At 53.6% G+C, this 19322-nt stretch overlaps 1 protein-coding gene and 1 long non-coding RNA gene across 2 annotated transcripts in view; one reads left to right on the top strand and one right to left on the bottom strand.

Annotated features, from left to right (window-relative positions):
• The window catches only part of ECE1 (endothelin converting enzyme 1), a 114452-nt gene extending 95576 nt beyond the window's left edge, over positions 1 to 18876 (bottom strand). The window contains exon 1 of the mRNA XM_027109861.1: positions 18772 to 18876. Coding sequence (XP_026965662.1) covers positions 18772 to 18774 — 3 coding nt within the window. The 5' untranslated portion in view covers positions 18775 to 18876. The remainder of the gene's footprint in view (positions 1 to 18771) is intronic.
• A 160-nt stretch (positions 18877 to 19036) lies between these two features.
• Positions 19037 to 19322, top strand: part of LOC113622095 (uncharacterized) — a 4491-nt gene continuing 4205 nt past the window's right edge. Inside the window, exon 1 of the long non-coding RNA XR_003433405.1 lies at positions 19037 to 19174. This is a non-coding gene — a long non-coding RNA (uncharacterized LOC113622095). The remainder of the gene's footprint in view (positions 19175 to 19322) is intronic.

The raw sequence follows: 19322 nt of genomic DNA, 5'->3' as shown, positions 1-19322 counted from the left end.
GGCCAGGAAGGTCTCTCTGAGAAAGTGACATCTGCGGAACGACACAAAGGAAATGAGGCTGCTTTGTAGATGCTTTCTCATTTATTTTTCACAACTGTGGGTGGTATTATTTGCCCTGTTTTACAGATGAGAAGAGTGTCTCAAAGAGGTAAAACGATTTACTTAAGGTCACCTAGGAAATAACAGGGAAACTGGGGGAGAGCAGTGAACCCAGGCCCATCAGTTCCTCTCCAGGAAAGGTGATCAGGAACACCTGTCTCCACCCTGCACCCCTGTCCCCAGGCCCTGGCAGACATCACCAACTGATGGAATCCATCACACCTCTCTCCCTTGCTGAAGTCAGATTTCCAAATCCTCAGAATAGTCACTGCTAACTAACACCCCCCACCCCCATATACCTCCTTAATCTGACCAGGTTAAAGACCGGTTAAGGGGTAGAAAGGACTGGCATGCCCCCCGCCCCGAGGGCACTGGGTGGGCAGAGGAAGGGGCGAGGGATCAGCCTCACTCAAGGGGAGGGATGTTCTATTTGCTCAGCTCAGCACAGTTCCTTCCAGGGTGACCCTGGTCGCTGTCAAAGCTGCGGTTTATTGACTTCACTGGGTCTGGCTGCCCCATCCAACAAGTCGCCCTGGAATCCCTCCCTCCACGGCCAGAGAAACAAGTCTGGAGGGAACCAAGAGGGGCTCTCCCCATCCCCACTGCTTTCCACATAAAGAGAAACATGTCAGGGTTGAAGAAGTGACTCATTTTCCCCCAGAGAGGGCCAGGGCTGTACCGAGTCAGGCTGGAAGAGCCCTTGGGTCACTGATCTGCCTGCCTGATCCAGCTGAGATGGCTCTGGGCCCCAGGAAGGGAAGACAAATGGAGGTGGAGGTGGCAGAGACAAGTGGCTGGTGGAGTGTGCCCGGCTTTCCTCACCCAGCCTCGAGTGTGTCACTGGGTGTCCCGGCACTGCCCAAATGGAACCTGATGGAGAAGGAAAATTCCTCTGGACCTTCCTGAATGAGCTTTACGGCTGAATCACTGGCACTTGGGGACAGCAAGAAAACTCACAAATCACCAAAGAAGGAAAAATCCCTCTTCAATGGAGGGATCCGAGATCACCGGCAGAAATGCTCCCTGACATTTTGTTCCAGCTTTTGTTCCTTAAAGAAACACATTACACAATAGATGGGGGTCAGAATTGCTTGCAAAGTGCAATTACATATATTGAGTTCTATTTCTCCGTTAGCCGGCATTAACGCTTAGAGACGTGTCTCTAATGACACTATGAACCATGCACTGGCTCCAGGACTGTCGCCCTGGCACAGGAAGGCTGTTCCCCATCCTGCCCCCTCCCCTGTTCCAGCCCTGTGGGGTGGCACCCTCCCTCCACTCAGTCTTTCACGGGTGTCTGCTGAGAGCAGGTGGGCCAAGACAGCCAGGGTCTCTGCCCTCCAGGGCTTCCCCTCTGGGGCAGAGAAGTAACAGGCACAATTAAAGGGCGAGAGTGCCCGGAGGACAGAACAGTGCCAGTTCCTCATGCAGCTCGAAACTTGCTTCCAGCTGCCTGGCCCCTCCCTGAAGGGGACCACCTGCTTCCCTCCAGAGAGATCCCGAGGAGGAGTTCCAGAGCAACCTTCCTCTAGTCCTCCTCGGCTGGCCCCTCTCTCTTCACTGCCTGAAGCCTTTCTGAGCCACAAGCCCACCCAGTCTCTGCCCTGAAGTTAGACGCTCCAGAGGAGCCTGCAAAAAACTCCTGGCTCTGGAGTTACAGCTCTAAGCTGTGTGGCCTTGGCCAAGTCACCTCGCCTCACCAAGCCTCAGCTTCCTCATCTGTTAAATGGGGACATAAGAGGACCTATCTCTTTAGATCTGACTCTGAATAAATGAGTCAGCACACATATCGTTTGCCACAGAGCCTGGCTCAAAGTTAACGCTCACCAAACTACGGCTCCTCCCTCCTGCTCTGCGAGCAGACAGGAAAGAGGACAGAGAGAAGAGGTGCCACAAAGAGCTGCACCAAACCAGGGGTCAGGGTACTGTCCTCCTGACGGCGGCCAGAGGCTCGAGGAGATCCTGGCTTCTTTCTCCAGGAAGCCGCCAGCGGCTCTTAGGCCACCCCCCCCCGCCACCTCACTTCCAAACCTGCTGCCCATGTCCTGCCAGCGCAATGATCCCAGTACAATGAGCTCCCGGCTGTGGGAAGGGGACTTCCTCTGACTTGTCCCAAACTTGCCTCATCCCGATCCAACAGGACATCAGGACCAGGGGGCTGAGCCGGTACCATTGAGCTCTTTCCCTGTCCCTTCTCAGCCCTCATTTTTCTTCCACCCGACGTTCTGAGTTAACAGTAGCTGCTTCCCAGGCCCGGCTGCCACACCGCATGCAGTTCCCGGAGCAAAACTACCCATGTGGGGGTGGGGGGGCCTGGAAAACGTGGGGCAGGAGGAAGAGAACACATTTCTTGAACACCTACTGTGTGCCAGTTCTTGGGGTGTGGGTGTGTGAGCGCACGCGTGCGCATGTGTGTGTGTAGGTGTCTCATCTCTAGGAGAGCAGGGGACCCAGTCCCCAGAGGGAGATCAGTCCTGGGTCCAAGTCCAGGGGCAATTCCCAGGGAAAAGGATCCTGAAGGGAAAATGGGCTCTGGAACCTGGAGAGAAAAAGGGGGAGCCTGAGCCCCAAAGAGGAAAATGGGGGCTCCGATACAGAGGGAATGAGGTCCATGACAGGGGAGCTATGGCTATCTTGGATCCCGAGAGGGGATACTTTAGACCAGGATGGGGAGGTGGGGAGAGGCCTGCAGAGCTAGAAATTCATTTAACTCAACATCTCAGAGATTTTACTTGCCAGAGAGTTAATGTGAGGAGGGGGCAGGAGGGGGACAGAAATCTTAAAGGGCCAGCTTCCAGTACAAGAGGTTTGGATGAGGGGGCATCTCCTACTTCTGGGGAAACCTCACCGGCCGAGGCCCAGGCTTCAGCCCTTGTGTTTCCTTTCTCTCCACGGCAGGGAGCCTCCTCAGGTCCTTGGAAGGCCCCCACCCCTGCCCAGTGAGGGGCCGTGTGGGCACAGCGACTCCAGTCCCCACCCCAGCCCCACTTCTGTGGACTCCTTCAAAGTCTGGGGAGGGCGGCAGCGGGGTGCAGAGGTCACGGAAAAAGAATCCGGAGGGCAGAGAGCTGCTCCTCCCCCGTTAGATGCTTCAAAGACAGAATCTGTGCCCATAAAGCCTCCCCCTTCTCTGAAGCCAGCAGACTCCACAGTGGGGGAGCTGGGGGGCACAGGGAGCGGGTGTAGCCACCAGAAGGCCTGGAAGAAGAGCTGCAAAAGCAGCTAGCAGGAAGCTGGGCTTTGAGTCAGAGTTTAGCTGGAAGGCCCACTACCAAGCTGTGTGACCCTGACCCAGGGCAGCTCATGCATCCTCCTGGGCTCAGTTCTCACCTGTCAAAGCAATGGGCTGGATGCCCTGTCCTGCCCCAATCAATCACCAAGACTGTCAACTCTACCCCTCAGTGTCTCTGTCTGCCTCTCCCTCACCACTACCACAGGCTTGGGCTGGACCACCATCTCCCACCTCCATTCCTGCCCCCTCACCCAAGGCCATCTCCACTCGGCAGCCAGAGAGGATTTAAAAAAAGGCAATTCAGGTCCTGCCATCTCCCTGCTGGCACCCTTTGCAGGGCCAGGTGGACCCTCCACCCTTCCAGTTATAGATGTTTGCCTTTTCTTCCTTTGCAGGCTTAAGTGGGGTCTTTCGGTGTAGAAGAAAATTAAGCCTAAACTTTATTGATTTGAAATACACACACACACACACACATACACACACACACACTCACCTGGTCCACATAACCCCATGGGGCCCAGGCCCTGGTGACCCCTCAGCCTCACCTTGGGTCACTTTCACTTTCTACTCCAGCTGCACTGAACATGCTATAGGTCATCCACCTCAGGACCTTTGCACATGCCATTCTCTCAGCCTAGAATCCTTGTCTATCTTTTTGCCTGGTTAATCCTTAACCCACCCTTCAGACTTCTTCTCAAATGTTTCTTCCTGAGAGATGTCTTCCCTGCCACTGCTCTCCCGCCAGCCCCTGCCTGGGACGGGCTCTTCAGACATAAGGTCACACAGTATCCTGCTCAAAATCAGAAATCTATGCAATTACCTAAGACCATTTCTGTGTGCTCTCCATTCTATACCCAATTAATCTAAAGATTAAATTAACACTTACAGTACGTTGATTACAAATGTCTTTATTATGACTGGTAGAGGTCTCTTTCAAGACTCTCCACCTCCTTTTGCATCAATTTCCCCCACCAAGCAATGTTCTGATGGCTGAAGTGACAAAACAAAAGGCCCAGGACAGGGCTGGGCCCAGAGCATATGTGTAATAAGTCAGGATTTCCAAAGTGTGATCATTCGCCCACCAGCGTCAGAATCAGGAAGTTCGCTGGAAATGTAGGTTCCTGTACCCCACTCCAAATATACTGAATCAGAATGTCTGTAACAAGGGCAATGAAATATGCATTTGTCACCAGAATTCCTGGTGATTCTCACGTACACTTGGGCTTGAGAAGCACTGCAGTCAATGCAGTCTTACTGTTACCACTAACCTGCAATTCCCGGGGCCCTGATTAGGAGCCCATAGGTTATGTGGAATGGGAGTGAGAGCATCTGTCACCAGAAAGGCACAGGCCTATCATGAACTGTTCTGCTTCCTCATGGCTTAAAAACATGAGCACAGGCCTTGGAGTTAGACAAGCTGAGGAACAAATTCTGGACTCTCTACTTGCCTAGCTGTGTGACCCTGGACATGCAGCTCAACCTCTCTGTTGCCTTCTGCAGATGTAAAATGGTAACAACCAACCTCTACCTGCCGGGGTTGCTGGAAATGATCTGAGGAAGTGCCTTATGCAAAGCTCATTTCAGGTGCTGGGGGGCGGGGAGATGCGGAGAGTTGCAAAACAAAACAGGAAATCCTTCACCGACTCCTCATGCCTCTTTTGATGCCGCAGGTGCACCGGAGGTGGAATCTGTGTGTCCTTCTCAGGACACAAGTCCTGGCCATCTAGAGAGGGCAGAGACTCTCCATGCAAGGCTGGTCAACCACCCACCACCCTTGCAGAAGGGGTGCGTAGCAGGGTTTGCGAGGACAGAAGCAGGGGTTGGATGGGAAATGGCTGGACAGTTGCCCAGGGCCCGCACTGAGTGGCCCAGGACCAGAAGAATCACTCTCCCAAGGCCAGGCCTCGCAGGGCAGTGGAGCCAAGCATGCCACGGTGGGTGACAACACAGACTCTGGAGACAGACTCTTCAGGTTTAAATTTTGGCTCTGCCACTACTGGCTCTGCCTGGCTGGTGAACTCCTAATCATCCTTCAAGACCCAACTCAAAATATCACCTCCCTGGGCCAAGTTAGTCATCCATTCCTCCAGCCTTTAAAGGCTGTTGCCTTTCACTTGTGGCCAGTTGACTTGTCTATCTCTCCCACAGGGCTAGGAGTTCCTTGAAGGCAGAGATACCCCCATACCTGGCACAGAAGATGCATTCGGCAAATATTGGTTCAGTCTGAATTCCAACTTTTTCAGCCTTCTGAGTTCCCTTCCTCACCCCACTAAATGCCTCTATTCTAATCCCTATTCCTCTCTCAGATACAAGCCCTTTGTTTTCCAGGGTTTCAACTTCCAGATCCCTTTCTCCTGAAAGGACATCAGCTCAAGCCAGAGCTGATGCTTAAGGGAGGATATACAGAAAGACCTCATATTAACTTCTTAATCTTTGCTGGCTGCAAAGGACTCCCATGGAAGGGGAAGCAGTCAGGATCTGCGAGACTGCCTAGTCATAGGACTGTGGGGGACAGTCAGTTACAGACAAAGCACTCTAGTGTAGTGGTTAAGAACTTGGGCTCTGGGCTTCCCTGCTGGTGCTGTGGTTGGGAATCCGCCTGCCAATGCAGGGGACATGAGTTCGAGCCCTGGTCCGGGAGGATCCCACGTGCCGCGAAGCAACTAAGCCCATGTGCCACAGCTGCTGGGCCTGCACTCTGGAGCCCGTGAGCCACAACTGCTGAAGTCCGCGTGCCTGGAGCCCGTGCTCCGCAACAGGGATGCCACCACAATGAGAAGCCCGTCCACAACTAGAGAAAGCCTGTGCGCATCAACGAAGACCCAACGCAGCCAAAAATAATACATAAATAAATTTTTAAAAAAAGAATACCTAAAACACCTAAAAAAAAAAAAGAACTTGGGCTCTGGCCAAACTGTCTGGGGTTCAAATCTTGCTCTACCACTTATTGGCTCAGAGAGATACATTACCTCTCTGTGATTCAGTTTCCCCACCTCTAAAATGGGGATAATAATAAATACTTCATAGGGCTGATGTTATCAGTTAAGAGAACTGATAACATAAAACACTTAGCACTGTGCCTAGCACACAGTAAATACTCAAGAAACATGATTATCTTTTTTTTTTTAACTTTTCTATTGGAGTATAGCCAATTAACAATGTTGTGAGAGTTTCAGATGCACAGCAAAGTGACTCAACCATACATATACATGTATCCATTCTCCCCCAGACTCCCCTCCCATCCAGGCTGCCACTTAACATTGAGCATGGTTCCCTATGCTATACAGTAGGTCCTTGTTGGTTATCCTTTTTAAATATAGCAGTGTGTACATGTCAATCCCAAACTCCCTAACTATCCCTTCCCCCCACCCTTCCCCCGCTCCCCTCACCCTGCCCCGTAACCATAAGTTCATTCTCTAGTCTGTGAGTCCGTTTCTGTTTTGTAAACAGGTTCATTTGTATTATTTCTTTTTAGATTCCATATATAAGTGATATCATACAGTATTTCTCTTTCTCTGCCTGACTTACTTCACTCAGTATGATGACCCCTAGGTCCATCCATGTTGGTGTAAATGGCATTATTTCATTCTTTTTCATGGCTGAGTAATATTCCATCGTATATACGTACCACATCTTCTTTATCCATTCCTCTGTCGATGGACATTTAGGTTGCTTCCATGTCTTGGCTATTGTAAACAGTGCTACAAGGAACACTGGGGTGCATGTATCCTTTCAGACCATGTTTTTCTCCAGATATATGCACAGGAGTGGGATTGCAGGGTCATATGGTAGCTCTATTTTTAGTTTTTTAAGGAACCTCCATACTGTTCTCCATAGTGGCTGTACCAATTTACATTCCCACCAACAGTGCAGGAGGGTTCCCTTCTCTCCACACCCTCTCCAGCATTTATTGTTTGTGGATTTTTTTATGATAGCCTGATTATCTTTATGTAATAGCTGAGACCAGTAAACGCTATGGCAGGAAAGAACAAAAGGATTATGGAAGAAAAATCAAAGGTAGGCAGAAGTTAACACATCATTTCTCCCAAGGAATCATCAAGTGTCACCAACCCCAGAAGTTTTCTCTGAAGTCGCCTGCCTGGCCAGTGCTGACCATGCTCGAATTGGATCAGAACCATGGTGCCTAGCTTCCCCTGTGGACTGTGAGCTCACTAAGGCAGCCCTGCGTCTGCACCTTCTCCCACACCGTCTAGAGCATGGGGTGATGCGGAGTAGGCTTGTGGGAAATGTCTGCCCACAACATGGGCATAAACAAGCTCACAATATGACCCGAGTCCCTGACAAAGGTCTTTTCAGGGAGGCCCAATTCACTGGTAAGGCAATACAACTCTCTGTTGCCCATGGTGCAAATCCCTGCAGAACCCAAATCCCTTCCAAGCCCATCCTTGCCAGGTGCTGGGAATACAGATGTAAAGAGGTAGGGACTCTGCTCCTTCAGAACTCCATCCGATAATAAAATCAGTTAACATTTACTAGGCACTTATGGTATGGATCCCAGATTATGATAGGCACAGACTCTGGCTCTTTACAAGAATTATACTGCTTGTTTAAACAGCTGTATGAGTTCAGTACTATTATTCTTCCCATTTCAGTTAGGCAGAAAGAGAGGCTAAGAACTAAAGGGATTTGCCTAAAGTTGCTCAAGTAAATGCAGAGCTGGGATTCAAACCCAGGCAGACCGGCTCCTGATCTGCATTGGTGCAGGAGACAAGAAAGAGCAGGAAATTCCGTCCAAGGTGACTTGTAGCCTGATAGAAGGCAGTCGGGGGTGGGGAATGAAGGGGGCTGAGGGACAGTCTCCTTCGTCCCTCAAAGGGGATGGGTGGGCCGGGGACTGTCAAGAAAGTTTCTGAGAACAGCTGTGGAAAGAGGAACAGGCTAACGGGTTTGGGACATACATATGTGTGTTGTAATTAGTACGCCCATCTCGCAGAGTCAAGTGCTGAATATGCCACACGTGCTCTGAGCACAGCTTCCGCCGTTTAATGTTTGCAAACGCCCCGGAGCAGGTTGTTTACCCACACCACAGATGGGAAACCCAAGGCTCAGAGAGGAAAACTTACCTGCTCAAAGGTCCTTTACAACAAATAAGTGGTGAAGCTAGGGTTCAAGTTCAAATTGATACCTCAACCCCTGCTCTTGGCCCCAAGGCCATGCTGCACAAACAAGAATCAGTGAGTGTGTAGTAGGGACCTGGCGCAAAAAGTGGGAGCTGCCTAGGGTTCCATCCCGGGCCTGCATTTAATGCCTGTCTGCTCCCTATTCAGGCTGCAGGCAGACAGAATCGTTCCAGCCCACCTAATCCTTTCACGCATGCACGTGTGTGTGTGTGTGTGCGTGTGTGTTTGTGTGTGTGTGTGTGTGTGTGTGTGTGTGTGTGTGTTGGGGTGGTGGTGATAATTAAGGGCCTTGTTAAAGGGTCTCCCAACTATATGGGGAAGTAAAATAAACCAGCAGTGAGATAGGCTGATGATGGGAATCTCCTCACCTCCCCAGCCTAACTGCATTCACCAGAACTAGAAAACAGCACAAGCGAAGCCTAGCACGCAGCAGGTCTCTCCAGCTCTTCGCGAGGCTCAGAATTACAGAACTGCAATAGCCATGTTATTCAATCCTACTAACATTACGTTATTGACAGCTCCTGTTACCGAGGACCCACTATGTGCACATCCTATGAGCTCTACAAGAATCATTTCAACCACTCTTTAAAACACCATGAGAAAGGAATTACTATCATCCCATTCCACAGGGGAGAAAACCGAGGCTCAGAAACAGTCCCTGGCCCAAGATCACCCAGCTAGGATTAAGTGGCAGAGCTGGGACTAGAACCCAGGTCTATCTGGCTCTGAGACCCACATCTTAACAGAAAGAGCACCGAATTAGGAGTCCCGGAAGTCAGGGTCTAAGTCCTGCTTCTAACTCGTGTGGCCTCAGGCAAAGCCTCTTTCCCTTTCTGAGGCTTTGTCTCCCCGCGAAGAGGTTGTTCTGGATGATGTCTACGTCCCACTTCCATGTAGATCTTCTGAGACTCTGTGAACTCCCATGCCCTCCCTCTTCCTTCTCTCCACCCACGGAAGCCCAGCAGGATACCGAGTAACCACCCACTCAGGGGCAGAGAAAAATGAAGTACTGCTTTCTCGTGGCCGCCTCCTGCCTCAGACCAGCCCGGGACACCCAGGAACCACCAAGCCACAGGATTTCCTCGAGCCGGGCCGTGGGAGCAGCAGCCCGAGGGCAGAGGGGCTAGGCGTGCCTTTGAGGCCATCACTTCCTCCGCCTCACTTCTCGGCAGGGTGTGCGGAAGCGGGGGAGGCAGGCCCTGGCTCTGTGCCCTTCTGGCTCCATGTCCCTGGGTCCTCAGGGCCTGGGGTGGTGGGAAAGGGGTCACTTTGGGAGAATCCCAAGCTCCCCCTGGAAGGCTGAGTTCAAATGGAGGTTTTAAGACAGGTCTCTCTGGCTCCAAAGGCAAATTTTGCCCCCCATGCTCTGCTGCCGGGAACATCCTGCAGCACCTGGGATGCCCCCACTACTGCTCGCCCGTCCTCTGAAGTAGCTGCTAAAATCCCACATCCTAGAGTAACACAAGCCTCCTTGCCCTCAGGACAGGAGAAAGTACTGAGGCCCACTCTCACCAGACACTGGCCTCCCCGCCTCACTCCTGCCCCCTACAGGCCATTCCCCCACACAGCAGCCAGGGCTTTCCTAAAACATAAACCAAAACGCGAGTCATCCCCTACTTGGAGCCCTGCAGTGGCTTCCCGTCACTCAAAAAATGAAATGCCAGCTTCCCCCCGTGCTTGACAAGGCCCTGCAGGACCTGGCCCCTCCACGCCACCTCTTCCTACCCACTTCCCCCTTGCTTCCTCTGCCCAGCCACATCGGCCTTCCTGCCACTCATAACGTGCCAAATCCCTCGTCCCTGCCTCAGGCTCTTTGCACCTGCTGTTCCTTCTGTTTGGAACTCTCCTCTCCCGCATCTTTGCCTGGCTGCCCCCTCCTCATCCTTCCCGGCCGTCTAGAGTATCCCACCCCCCACCTCACAGCCACATTGTTTTCTTTCCTTTCCTTTCTCTGAAGTGATCTTTCTGGTTGGTTGGTTTGTCTGTTTGGTCTCTGGCTCCCTCCGCTAGAATGTAGCTCCTTAAGGGCAGGGACTTTGCTGCCCCATCCACCTCTGTCCCCACAATGATGCAAGACCTCATTTCGTCCTTATAACCCTGCAGATGAGGATTCAGGAGCTCAGAGAGGTGGAGAGACTTGCCCAAGGTCACAAAGCCCAAAGTGGCAGGATACAGACCCAGGTTCGCTCCATCGCCTTTGCAAAGCCTCCATGGGTGGGGCTCCCACGGCCAGAGGCCTGCTCTGGGGGGCTTTCACCCAGGGAGGACTGATTCACAGTGAGGTGCGTAGGGAGGGTACCAAGATGAAGAGCCTACCCACACTTTCCCAAATGGTCCTTTCTCAGAGATACGGGACAGCTGGGGTTCACAGGTGGCACAGGGGCAACCCTGGAGGTGGAAAAGCACAGAGCAATTGGGAGCAAATGGCTCCCAAATGAGGGGAGCCTACCAGAAACTGGGGAGCTGCAGAAACCTCAATCCACACAGTGTTTTGCAGAAGGGGAAACTGAGGACCAGGAAGGGGAAGGGACTTGCCTAAGGTCACACAGACAATCAGTGGTAGAGCCTCATGGCCTGGGGTCTCCAGGGCCAGGACCCCCTCCCTGCCCTGAGAAATGACAGACGCCTAGAGAAAGCTCAGGCAGGGTCTAGGCAGAGCCCCAGCCTGGCTGCCAGGCCCTGACAGCAGAGGCAGGGCCGACAGTGTGGATCTGAAGCATTAAGACAAAGAAAGGACTCAAATTCCATCCTGCTTCTAAAAACATTCATCACGAAAGTACTCTAGGTTAGGCCATGGGGCCCTGGGCAAAGAGGTGAACAGTACCCTCCTTGGAGAACTGTGTGGCAGTTTCTAGGAAAGTTAAATACGCACTGACCCTACGGCCCGGGAGTTCAACTCCTAAGACCCACCCAAGAGACACGCACAGGAATGTCACCGCTGCCCAAACTGGAATCAATTCAAATTCTCATCCACGGACATTTACATGCACATCTACCCAGTGGGATGCAATAGAGCCTAAAAAGGCCCAGATACTGGCAACAGCACGGAAGAACTACAAACGGTCAGTATTGACTGAAGCTGAAGGAAACCAGACCCAAGTGTACATACATATGAATTCATGCAGGTAAGGTTAAAAATCAGGCAAAACAGAGAATAGAAAGTAGGTCAGCAGCCCCCTGTAGCAGGGGGTTGACAGAAGGGGGCACGTGGGAACTTTCTGGGGCAGTGGAAAGCTTCTATATTTTGATCTAGGGGGTGATGATGTAGGTGTGTACATTTGTAAAAACTGAGCTGTACAAGATGTGTGCATCTTATGCAAATTATACCACAATTTAAAAAAAACGTACAATCTTGTCCTCAAGAAGCACCCACACAAGCAGCACCAGGACTGGCGTGTGGTTCTCATGAGGCTGATACCGGCTGAGCCCCCTGTATGTGCCAGGACTGAGCTGGGATCTTCTGAAACAGCACCTGACGAAACTGTTCCAACTACTGTACAAACTAGGCCCCAGCATCTCCATATTAGCGACGAGGAAAACACAGCTCAGAGAGGCGACATGCTGTCCAAAGTGACAGAGCAAAAAGCGTGGGAGCCAGGCTTGAACCTGGGCCCACTGGTCTGTAGGTCCACTTCTGCTGACCGGCAGCTGCCTCATCCCATGCCTCCTCCTCTCCAGGGCTGGAGGGAACAGTCCTGTGTGTACTGGACTCGGAGCTTCTGTGAAATAGCTGCTTTGGAAATGCATCCTTCCTCCCCGCTCTGCCTCCTCCACCTTTCCTTGCTGCTCTCACTGCCACAAGTCTCAGAGGTCAGTCCTGGACCTCCATCCAGAAAAAGAAGCCTCAGCTGTGTGTGTGTGTCCGTGTGTGTGTGTGTGTGTGTGTGTGTCCGTGTGTGTGTGTGTGTGTGTGTGTGTGTGTGTGTGTGTGGTGTTAACCAAGGGGCTTTTCCAACCCTTGGGTCCCCCCAGCCCAGCCAGTGGCCCCAGAGCACTAGGAGGGCTTGAGGTTGGAGTCCCCACCCTTGGCTCCAGTCCCCAAGTGACGCAACCCAGCGTCTGGATTCAGAGAATCATAAAATGTTTCTCTGGAGTAACGGCTACCACCACCATCACTCAGTTCTTACCCTGTGCCAAAAGCCATGCGCATTAATGCATCATCTCATTAACCCTCACCAACGACCCTCCAAAACAGGTATGTTAGGATCTCATTTTACAGACGGAGAAACGAAGCTCAAAGGGGTTAACTGACTTGCCCACAATCTCACAGTGAGGAAACGGCAGAGCTGGGATTCAAACCTCGTCTGGCCAACTTCACGCCTGTGTTCTGAACCAGAGTATTACGCTTGTGATCCTACAGGTCACAGCTGAAAAGGCCCCTTGAATCGGTCTATCCCAGCCATGTCATTTTACAGATGGGAAAACTAAGGCTCAGGAAGGGAGAGTGTCTTGCTCAGGGCCACACGGAAAGATAGAGGCAGAGCTGGGCTGGAAGCTACACATATCTCCACCCTTGGCCTTGCCTTCAGTGACCAGAGCGGCCTGGAGCAGGCCATGTGCACCCAGAGGGGCAGCGTGTGGGAGGCAGAGGCTCTGGTTCCAGGCAGAGGTAAATATTGACATGACGGTGTTTACACTTGTAACCCTACTCCTCCTGGCTGCCACCCGCCCCGCTCCTGCCTACAGCCAAGGAGGCAAAGGAGCTTGTGGGGAGGAGCCCAGGGAAGGCGAGGCTTATGTGTCAGGCTCACACTCACGGGGGCGTGTGGTCAGGAAGCTTGGGACATCTCCAGTCAGGGGCCACTGGAGATGTGGGCCAGGGCCCCTGGGGCAATGCCGGGAGCTGGGGAGCTGGGGGTCTGGGCGGGGAAGCACAGGCCTGGGTTGAAGTCCTAGCTCTGCCACTGCCTGGCAGTGGGACTCAAGGACAGTTGGTGAGTGGGGAGGAGAGGACTTCACTGTCAAGTGCTGTGCAAAGGTGAAAGATAATCAGTATTTCAGCCTGGCCCCAATCAGCTCCCAATGCCTCTGGCCACTGCCCAGGAGTCCCATCCAGGTCCTCAGGGGGCTTTCCCAGGAAGGAAGTTTCTGCTAAATTGAGTGGTAGTTTGGGACTGAAGCCAGAATCTTGAGGAATCAGGAGGCCGCTGCCCAGTTCCAGCTCCTAATTCCCTAAGTGGCCGTTGGGCACCAGCTTTCACAGCTCTGTAATGGGGATAAACCTACTTCCTGTGGTTGGTGTGACAGTCAAAAGGGTTACATTTAAGTGCCAGGCACATGGTAGAGGTTCATTGTACCCCTCAGTCTTCCCTCCTGTAAAATGGGGACGTTGAATTAGACGGTTACAAATCCCCTTTTAAAACAAGCATTTGAGGTTTTAAGAAGATCTAGCAGCCAGGCCTACCTCCCTATCTCTGGGCCCTGACATTGGGTCCTCCCTCAGCTAATTTCCTGAATGTTCTCCAGAAACTTGTTCCTCTGTTTCCATCTCCCCTGTCGGTAAACCGCCCCCCACCACCCACCTCGCCAGGAGCCTGTGGGGAGGAGGGAGCCATTCTGAGGCTTGTCAGCGAGCTGAGACAGGCCAGCGGATATCCCAGGCACCCCATCCTCAGGGCAGCTGGGGAAAGGGCAGAACCCTCAGGGCCTAGACCCCCAGCACCTCTCACTGGCAGTGGGGTTCAGTCAGTGTTGCTTGCTCATTAAACTTTGCCCCCCAGACTATAACTGTTTAAGGACAGGAGAGTATCTCCTTGTTGTCATGTCTCCAAAGCTTGGCTCCTAGGAAGCATTCCATTCCACTAACTGTTGCCATATGAAGCAGCTCAGATGCCGCCTCCTCTGGGAAGACTTCCCTGATACACCTCCATGGCCAGGGTGACTCTGGAGCTGCATCCCTGTTTTCTACCTTGTTTCAGAGCCATTCAGAAGCTTCACCTTTCTCTCTTTTAGGTCAAAGTTCTTGGAGGCCAGGAGCCCCGCTAGTTATCTGCATGAAAGCATGAGAAGAGAAAGGTCAATGTCCACAGGGCTGTGGGACCTCTGTGGCCACAGCTCCCTCCTCTCCTCACTGCCCATTCTGGGCAGCATGATGGGGATGTGGTGTGGGGTGGATGGGGCAGTGACTGGTGTCCAGACTACTGTCATCTCTCCTAGGGCCACTCTGGCAGCCTCCTAAATGGTCTCCCAGCCTCCAGCCTCACCCCTCCTACCCATTCTCCAGAAAGCAGCCTGTACCATCATCTCAAAACGCAGACCTGACCACATCACTCCTCTCACTGCCCTTAGGATCGAGCCCCGAATTCTTAACCTGGCCCTCCCTGCGTGCGCCTGCCCCGGGGCCACCTCCCAACCTGCAACTGAATTAACTCCCGAGTGCACCATGTTTTGTCCCATCTCCCACTTACTGCTCCCTCTGCCTAGAATGTTCATTCTTTAGGCTACAACCTTAATGTCACGTCCTCAGGGAGCCTCTTCTGATCCCCAGGCCAGGTTGCCCTATCTGTTCCTCGGCACCCTGCGAGTCTCCTTGGTAACAGAAATCACACTGGTAATTTCCTGCTCCATATCTGCCTGCCCACCAGACTGTGGAAGACAGACCTACCCGTCTCGTTCACACCACCCACAGCCCCAGCTCCTGGCATTATGCCACGCATACTTGTTTGGTGAATGAATGAATGAACGAATGAATGAATGAATGCAGCACTCTGACGGGGGCGAGGTGCTTAGCTAGTCAACCAAAAAGAAAAAATTGAGGGGAACGAAAAGTCGTAAACATTTGCTGATGGTTCCTCCCTCGCTGTCATCGAAGTGTGGACTTTAGCCAACCTGCTTATGTCTTGGCTGACGCCTGAAACTTTCTGCTGAATCCACCCTGTAGCCCTCTTACTCCTCAAATCCTGCTGCTCTCCTGGTCTCTCCAGTTCTGTCTGGGAAACAATGTACTTATTCTTTAACAAAAGTTAACAACATGCCTATTTACCAAAATGTTAGCAATAACCCAGTTATGAGCACAGGCTCTGGCCACACCGGGAAAGGTACTTCTGTGTTCCAGGAACCCCCTACAGACTGGTTCAGGGGGGATGTGGCTGGCCTCCCACCTTTAATTAATAATACTTTTTCCCTCAAGTGCTTAATAGGCAATGAAGCATTTCTACATTGTATCTTACAGAAGGAGCAGATCTGCCCCACTTGGTAGGAAAGGAGGTGTAGAAAGAGGGAATAACTGATGCAAAGTCACGCAGCAAGTTGGTGGTATATCCAGTATTCAAACCTAGGAGCTGGACCTGTCCTCAACTCAGCCACTTACGGTCAAGATGATTCCCAACCCTTAGCTGTGGCTTTGTGCTCAGCCCCTAGTTTGGAATGTAAAGGAACATTCTCAAGGTGCCACAGAGTGGACTGGCAATGCCGGGTTGGGCCTCCTTCCCCCAACCTGTCCATCTGGTAACCCTCCAAACATCTAGGAGGTCTGTGCCTGCTCTGGCGCTATCTTGCTGTGTGACCCTGGGCAATCTCCTTCACCCCTCTGTGCCTGCTGCTGTGCCTCCTGAGAACCCTCATGTCAAGCCCGCACTGGGGGGGTCTACCTGAGGTCTCTGAGAACAGCGCTGACTCCCCGCCAAGGGGTTAGAGACCTGGGTGGGGAGCTTGGAACCATCAGGGAGCTTGAGCCAGGACAACAGGAAACAGCCCACACACTCTCCAAAGGAGCCCCACTAGGAACCCAGGGGCCAGGGGAAACTTGGCAACGATGGAGGGAACGCTGAATTGTTTAAAACCCATGGAGCAGGAGATCCAAGGAATAAACACTCTAGCGGCCCTGAATCACCCCCACCTCAGGAATGAGCACAGGGACTAGGGTTTAGGGGAAACCAAAATGATGGGGAGCAAGGAGGCCTGACATCAGCCTCCTCTGCACCCACATGCAGTGGACCAACAGTCCACAGTGGAGTTCTGGCTCCTCGGTCTGCCTAAGCCTCCAGCCATCCAGCCCCATCAGCATCCCTTGCCCACTCTCTCTCCTCTCTCCTGCCTCTCTGATGCCCAGGTGTCAGGCAAGCCCCATTCAGGCCTCTCCCGTACTCCCACACCTCTGGTCCCCTGCTCACACAGGTTCCCCTAGCTGGGATGTTCTTTCCAACTCAGATGCCACCTGCTGGGTGAAGCTTTCTCTCACCTCTCCATACAGAAGGGAGCCCTCACCTGGCAGGATCTCTCTACCTCTCCTAAAGATATGCCACCTAGCCTGAGGATTGCGTGGACATTTATGAACTGGTGGAAGCTCTCCTGACACAGTGTTTACGACTGTTTTTCCCTCCCTAGACAGCGCTTGGCATATAGTAAGTGTTCAATAAATCTTTGTTAAAAGGTGAGCCAATGACCCGTTCTCTAAGTATCACTCTTCCCTTCTCCCCACAACATGATGAATTTTAATCCTTCTTCCAGACTTAGCAAATAGGTTAGATGTCAGGCAGAACTTCCCACCTTGAGCTTAAGGTTGTACAAGAAAGGAAAGTTAGCTGTATTTGAGCAAAGCACTCTCACTGGGTTATCTCACTGAATCTGTACACCATCCCTGTGAGATAAGACCCATCATCTCGCTTCACAGATGAGGAAACTGATACTGGGAGGTGATGACGTAATTTGTCCCTCTGGGGAAGTAGGGGAACTAGAATTCAAATCCAAATCTGTTTGATGCCAAAGCCAGGGGCCTCTCTGACAGGCTGGGAGGCTTCTTAGGTTGTAAGGCTCTGAAAAGTGTCACCAATGCAAGGTGACCTCTCTTTCTTTACTGATATTTAAGGAGAAAACAGTTCTCTTTCTGAGTAACTTAGGTCAGGGTGGGCTTGGAGGCAAAGTGGATGATATGACCTCAACCTCAACGACACCCTTTTTATTTCCCATATACTGAGACCTTAAATCAAGTGCCGGTCCGCGGGGGGTTCAAGCAGAGCAATCCAGGGGCAGGTTCCTGATCTACGAGGTGGGCTGGATCCAAGATGGTCTCTAAGCACCTTTGGGTGCAGAGTCAAGCCATACCTGCATTACTACTGACTCCGGAGAGGCAGGTGGTACAGGGGAGGCGGACACTCGTGGAGCGAGAAAAGAGGGGACTGGCTTGGAGGGAAGATGAAAGGGATGTTGTAAGGGCACTCCAGCCCTGGGCAGAGTAGGGGCTGGTCCTGGGGAGCCCCTGGGGGGACTCGTCAGTCTACAGGGGATCCCATCCTGCCCCCACCCGGGCCCCCACAGGCTTGGCAGCATTGCCACGGAGAAGTGGAGGTGGCTGCTTCCCCAGGACTGGCAGCCACCATCACTGGCACGTGCCCTCCTCAGGCCCTACGTGGTGACCTGTATCCACTCCGCAGGGTACAGAACTGGACTAGAGAGAGAATCAGAGGGGCCTGTCCTTGGGGAAAGAAGCCACAGAGAAGTAGGTGGCCTTGGCCCCCAAGATGGAGAGGTGATCACTGGGCCCCAGAGAGATATTGAAAGGTCTTAGCTTTCCTTCCAGAGACAACCCTCCTCTCTAACACAGCCTCAACAACTCCGGCCCGACCAAATGGGTTTCTCTCCTAAGGCTTCAGAAACCCCCCTGAAATCCCCATGCCCAGCTCCCTTCTCCCCGGTACCACTGCCCATCCAAGTCAGTGCTTGGTCTCAGCAACCCCCTCCTCTGAAGACCCATTACCGGGAGATGCTGGGGAGACCAGATCGCTGGGCCTAGGGTCCCCAAGTGGCCCCTGGACTCTGACAGCCGCAACCTGGCTGCCCAGCCTCCACTCTCAAGCCCCTAGGGGAATACTGGATTCACAGTCCCAGGGCGCCCAACCTAGTCTTATGAAGGCGCTCGGCGCCGCCACCCACGATGCCCCAAGTCGAGCCCCGGAACCACCTCAGAGGCCCAGAACACTCAGGTCCTACCGAATACAGTCTCTTCAGATTGCCCCCGACCCCCTTACGGAACCAGCCGAGGGTCTCTAAGCCCAGCCGGGTCCAGGGATTTCCGGACGCCCCAGCCCAGAACCGCACCAAGGGACCCCGAACCGAATCGGCCACCCCAAGACCTCCAAACCCGGCCGGGTCCAGCCGCCCAGAACCAAGCTCGGCGCGGCCGCCCCCGACGGGACCGAGCGCGGCGCCGCCAGGCGAGCCGAGCCCTGCCCGCGCGCCCCCCGACTCCACGCCCTCCCAGGGCTGCTGCCTGCGCCCAGCCCCCGCGAGCCGGGCGGGCCCCGAGTCCCACTCCGGCGCCGCCGCGGGGGACCGTCAAGGCGGGCCGGGCGCAGCACTCACCATAGCTCGCGCGCTTCGCTCCGGCCCCGCGCTGCTCCCCGGGCCCCACTACCAGTTCCCGGCCGCACACCTCGGACGCCGCGGCTGCGTGCCGCGGCGGCGCGCTGGGTCCCCGAGGCTAAGCGCGGCACCGGCGCCGAGTCCCAGGAGGCGGGCCCGCCGAGGGGCCAATGGCGGGGCGCGGGGCCCGGGCAGCTCAGCCAATCACGCCCGGGGACCGCCTGCCCCGCCCGCGCCCGCGTCTTAACCCTCTGCGCGCTGGGACTGGGGCCGGGGCCGGGGTGGGGTGCTGACCCCCGAGGGCAGAAACGGGCTGGGTCTCCGGCTTCAGGGTACGGGGTCCAGACCTCGCCGAGACCGGCTCGGGGCTGGCGGAGCCCGGGGAGCGGCTCAGCTGTGTCAGGTGCGCGGCGCCGGAAGCCTCGGCGACCTTTGTCTCCTGCCTGGCGCCAGCAAGGAGTGTGACCCAGCGTGCTGCAGCTGCGTGTGTGTGTATATGTGGGGTGTGTGTGTGTGTGTGTGTGTGTGTGTGTGTGTGTGTGTGTGTGTGT

Source organism: Aethalodelphis obliquidens, unplaced genomic scaffold (genome assembly GCF_003676395.1).
Source record: "Aethalodelphis obliquidens isolate GAN/ISIS:26980383/991018 unplaced genomic scaffold, ASM367639v1 scaffold9, whole genome shotgun sequence".
In the NCBI taxonomy this organism is placed as follows: Eukaryota; Metazoa; Chordata; class Mammalia; order Artiodactyla; family Delphinidae; genus Aethalodelphis; species Aethalodelphis obliquidens.
The sequence above is the reverse complement of the archived record's forward strand: the minus strand, read 5'-3'. Positions and strand labels throughout refer to the sequence as shown.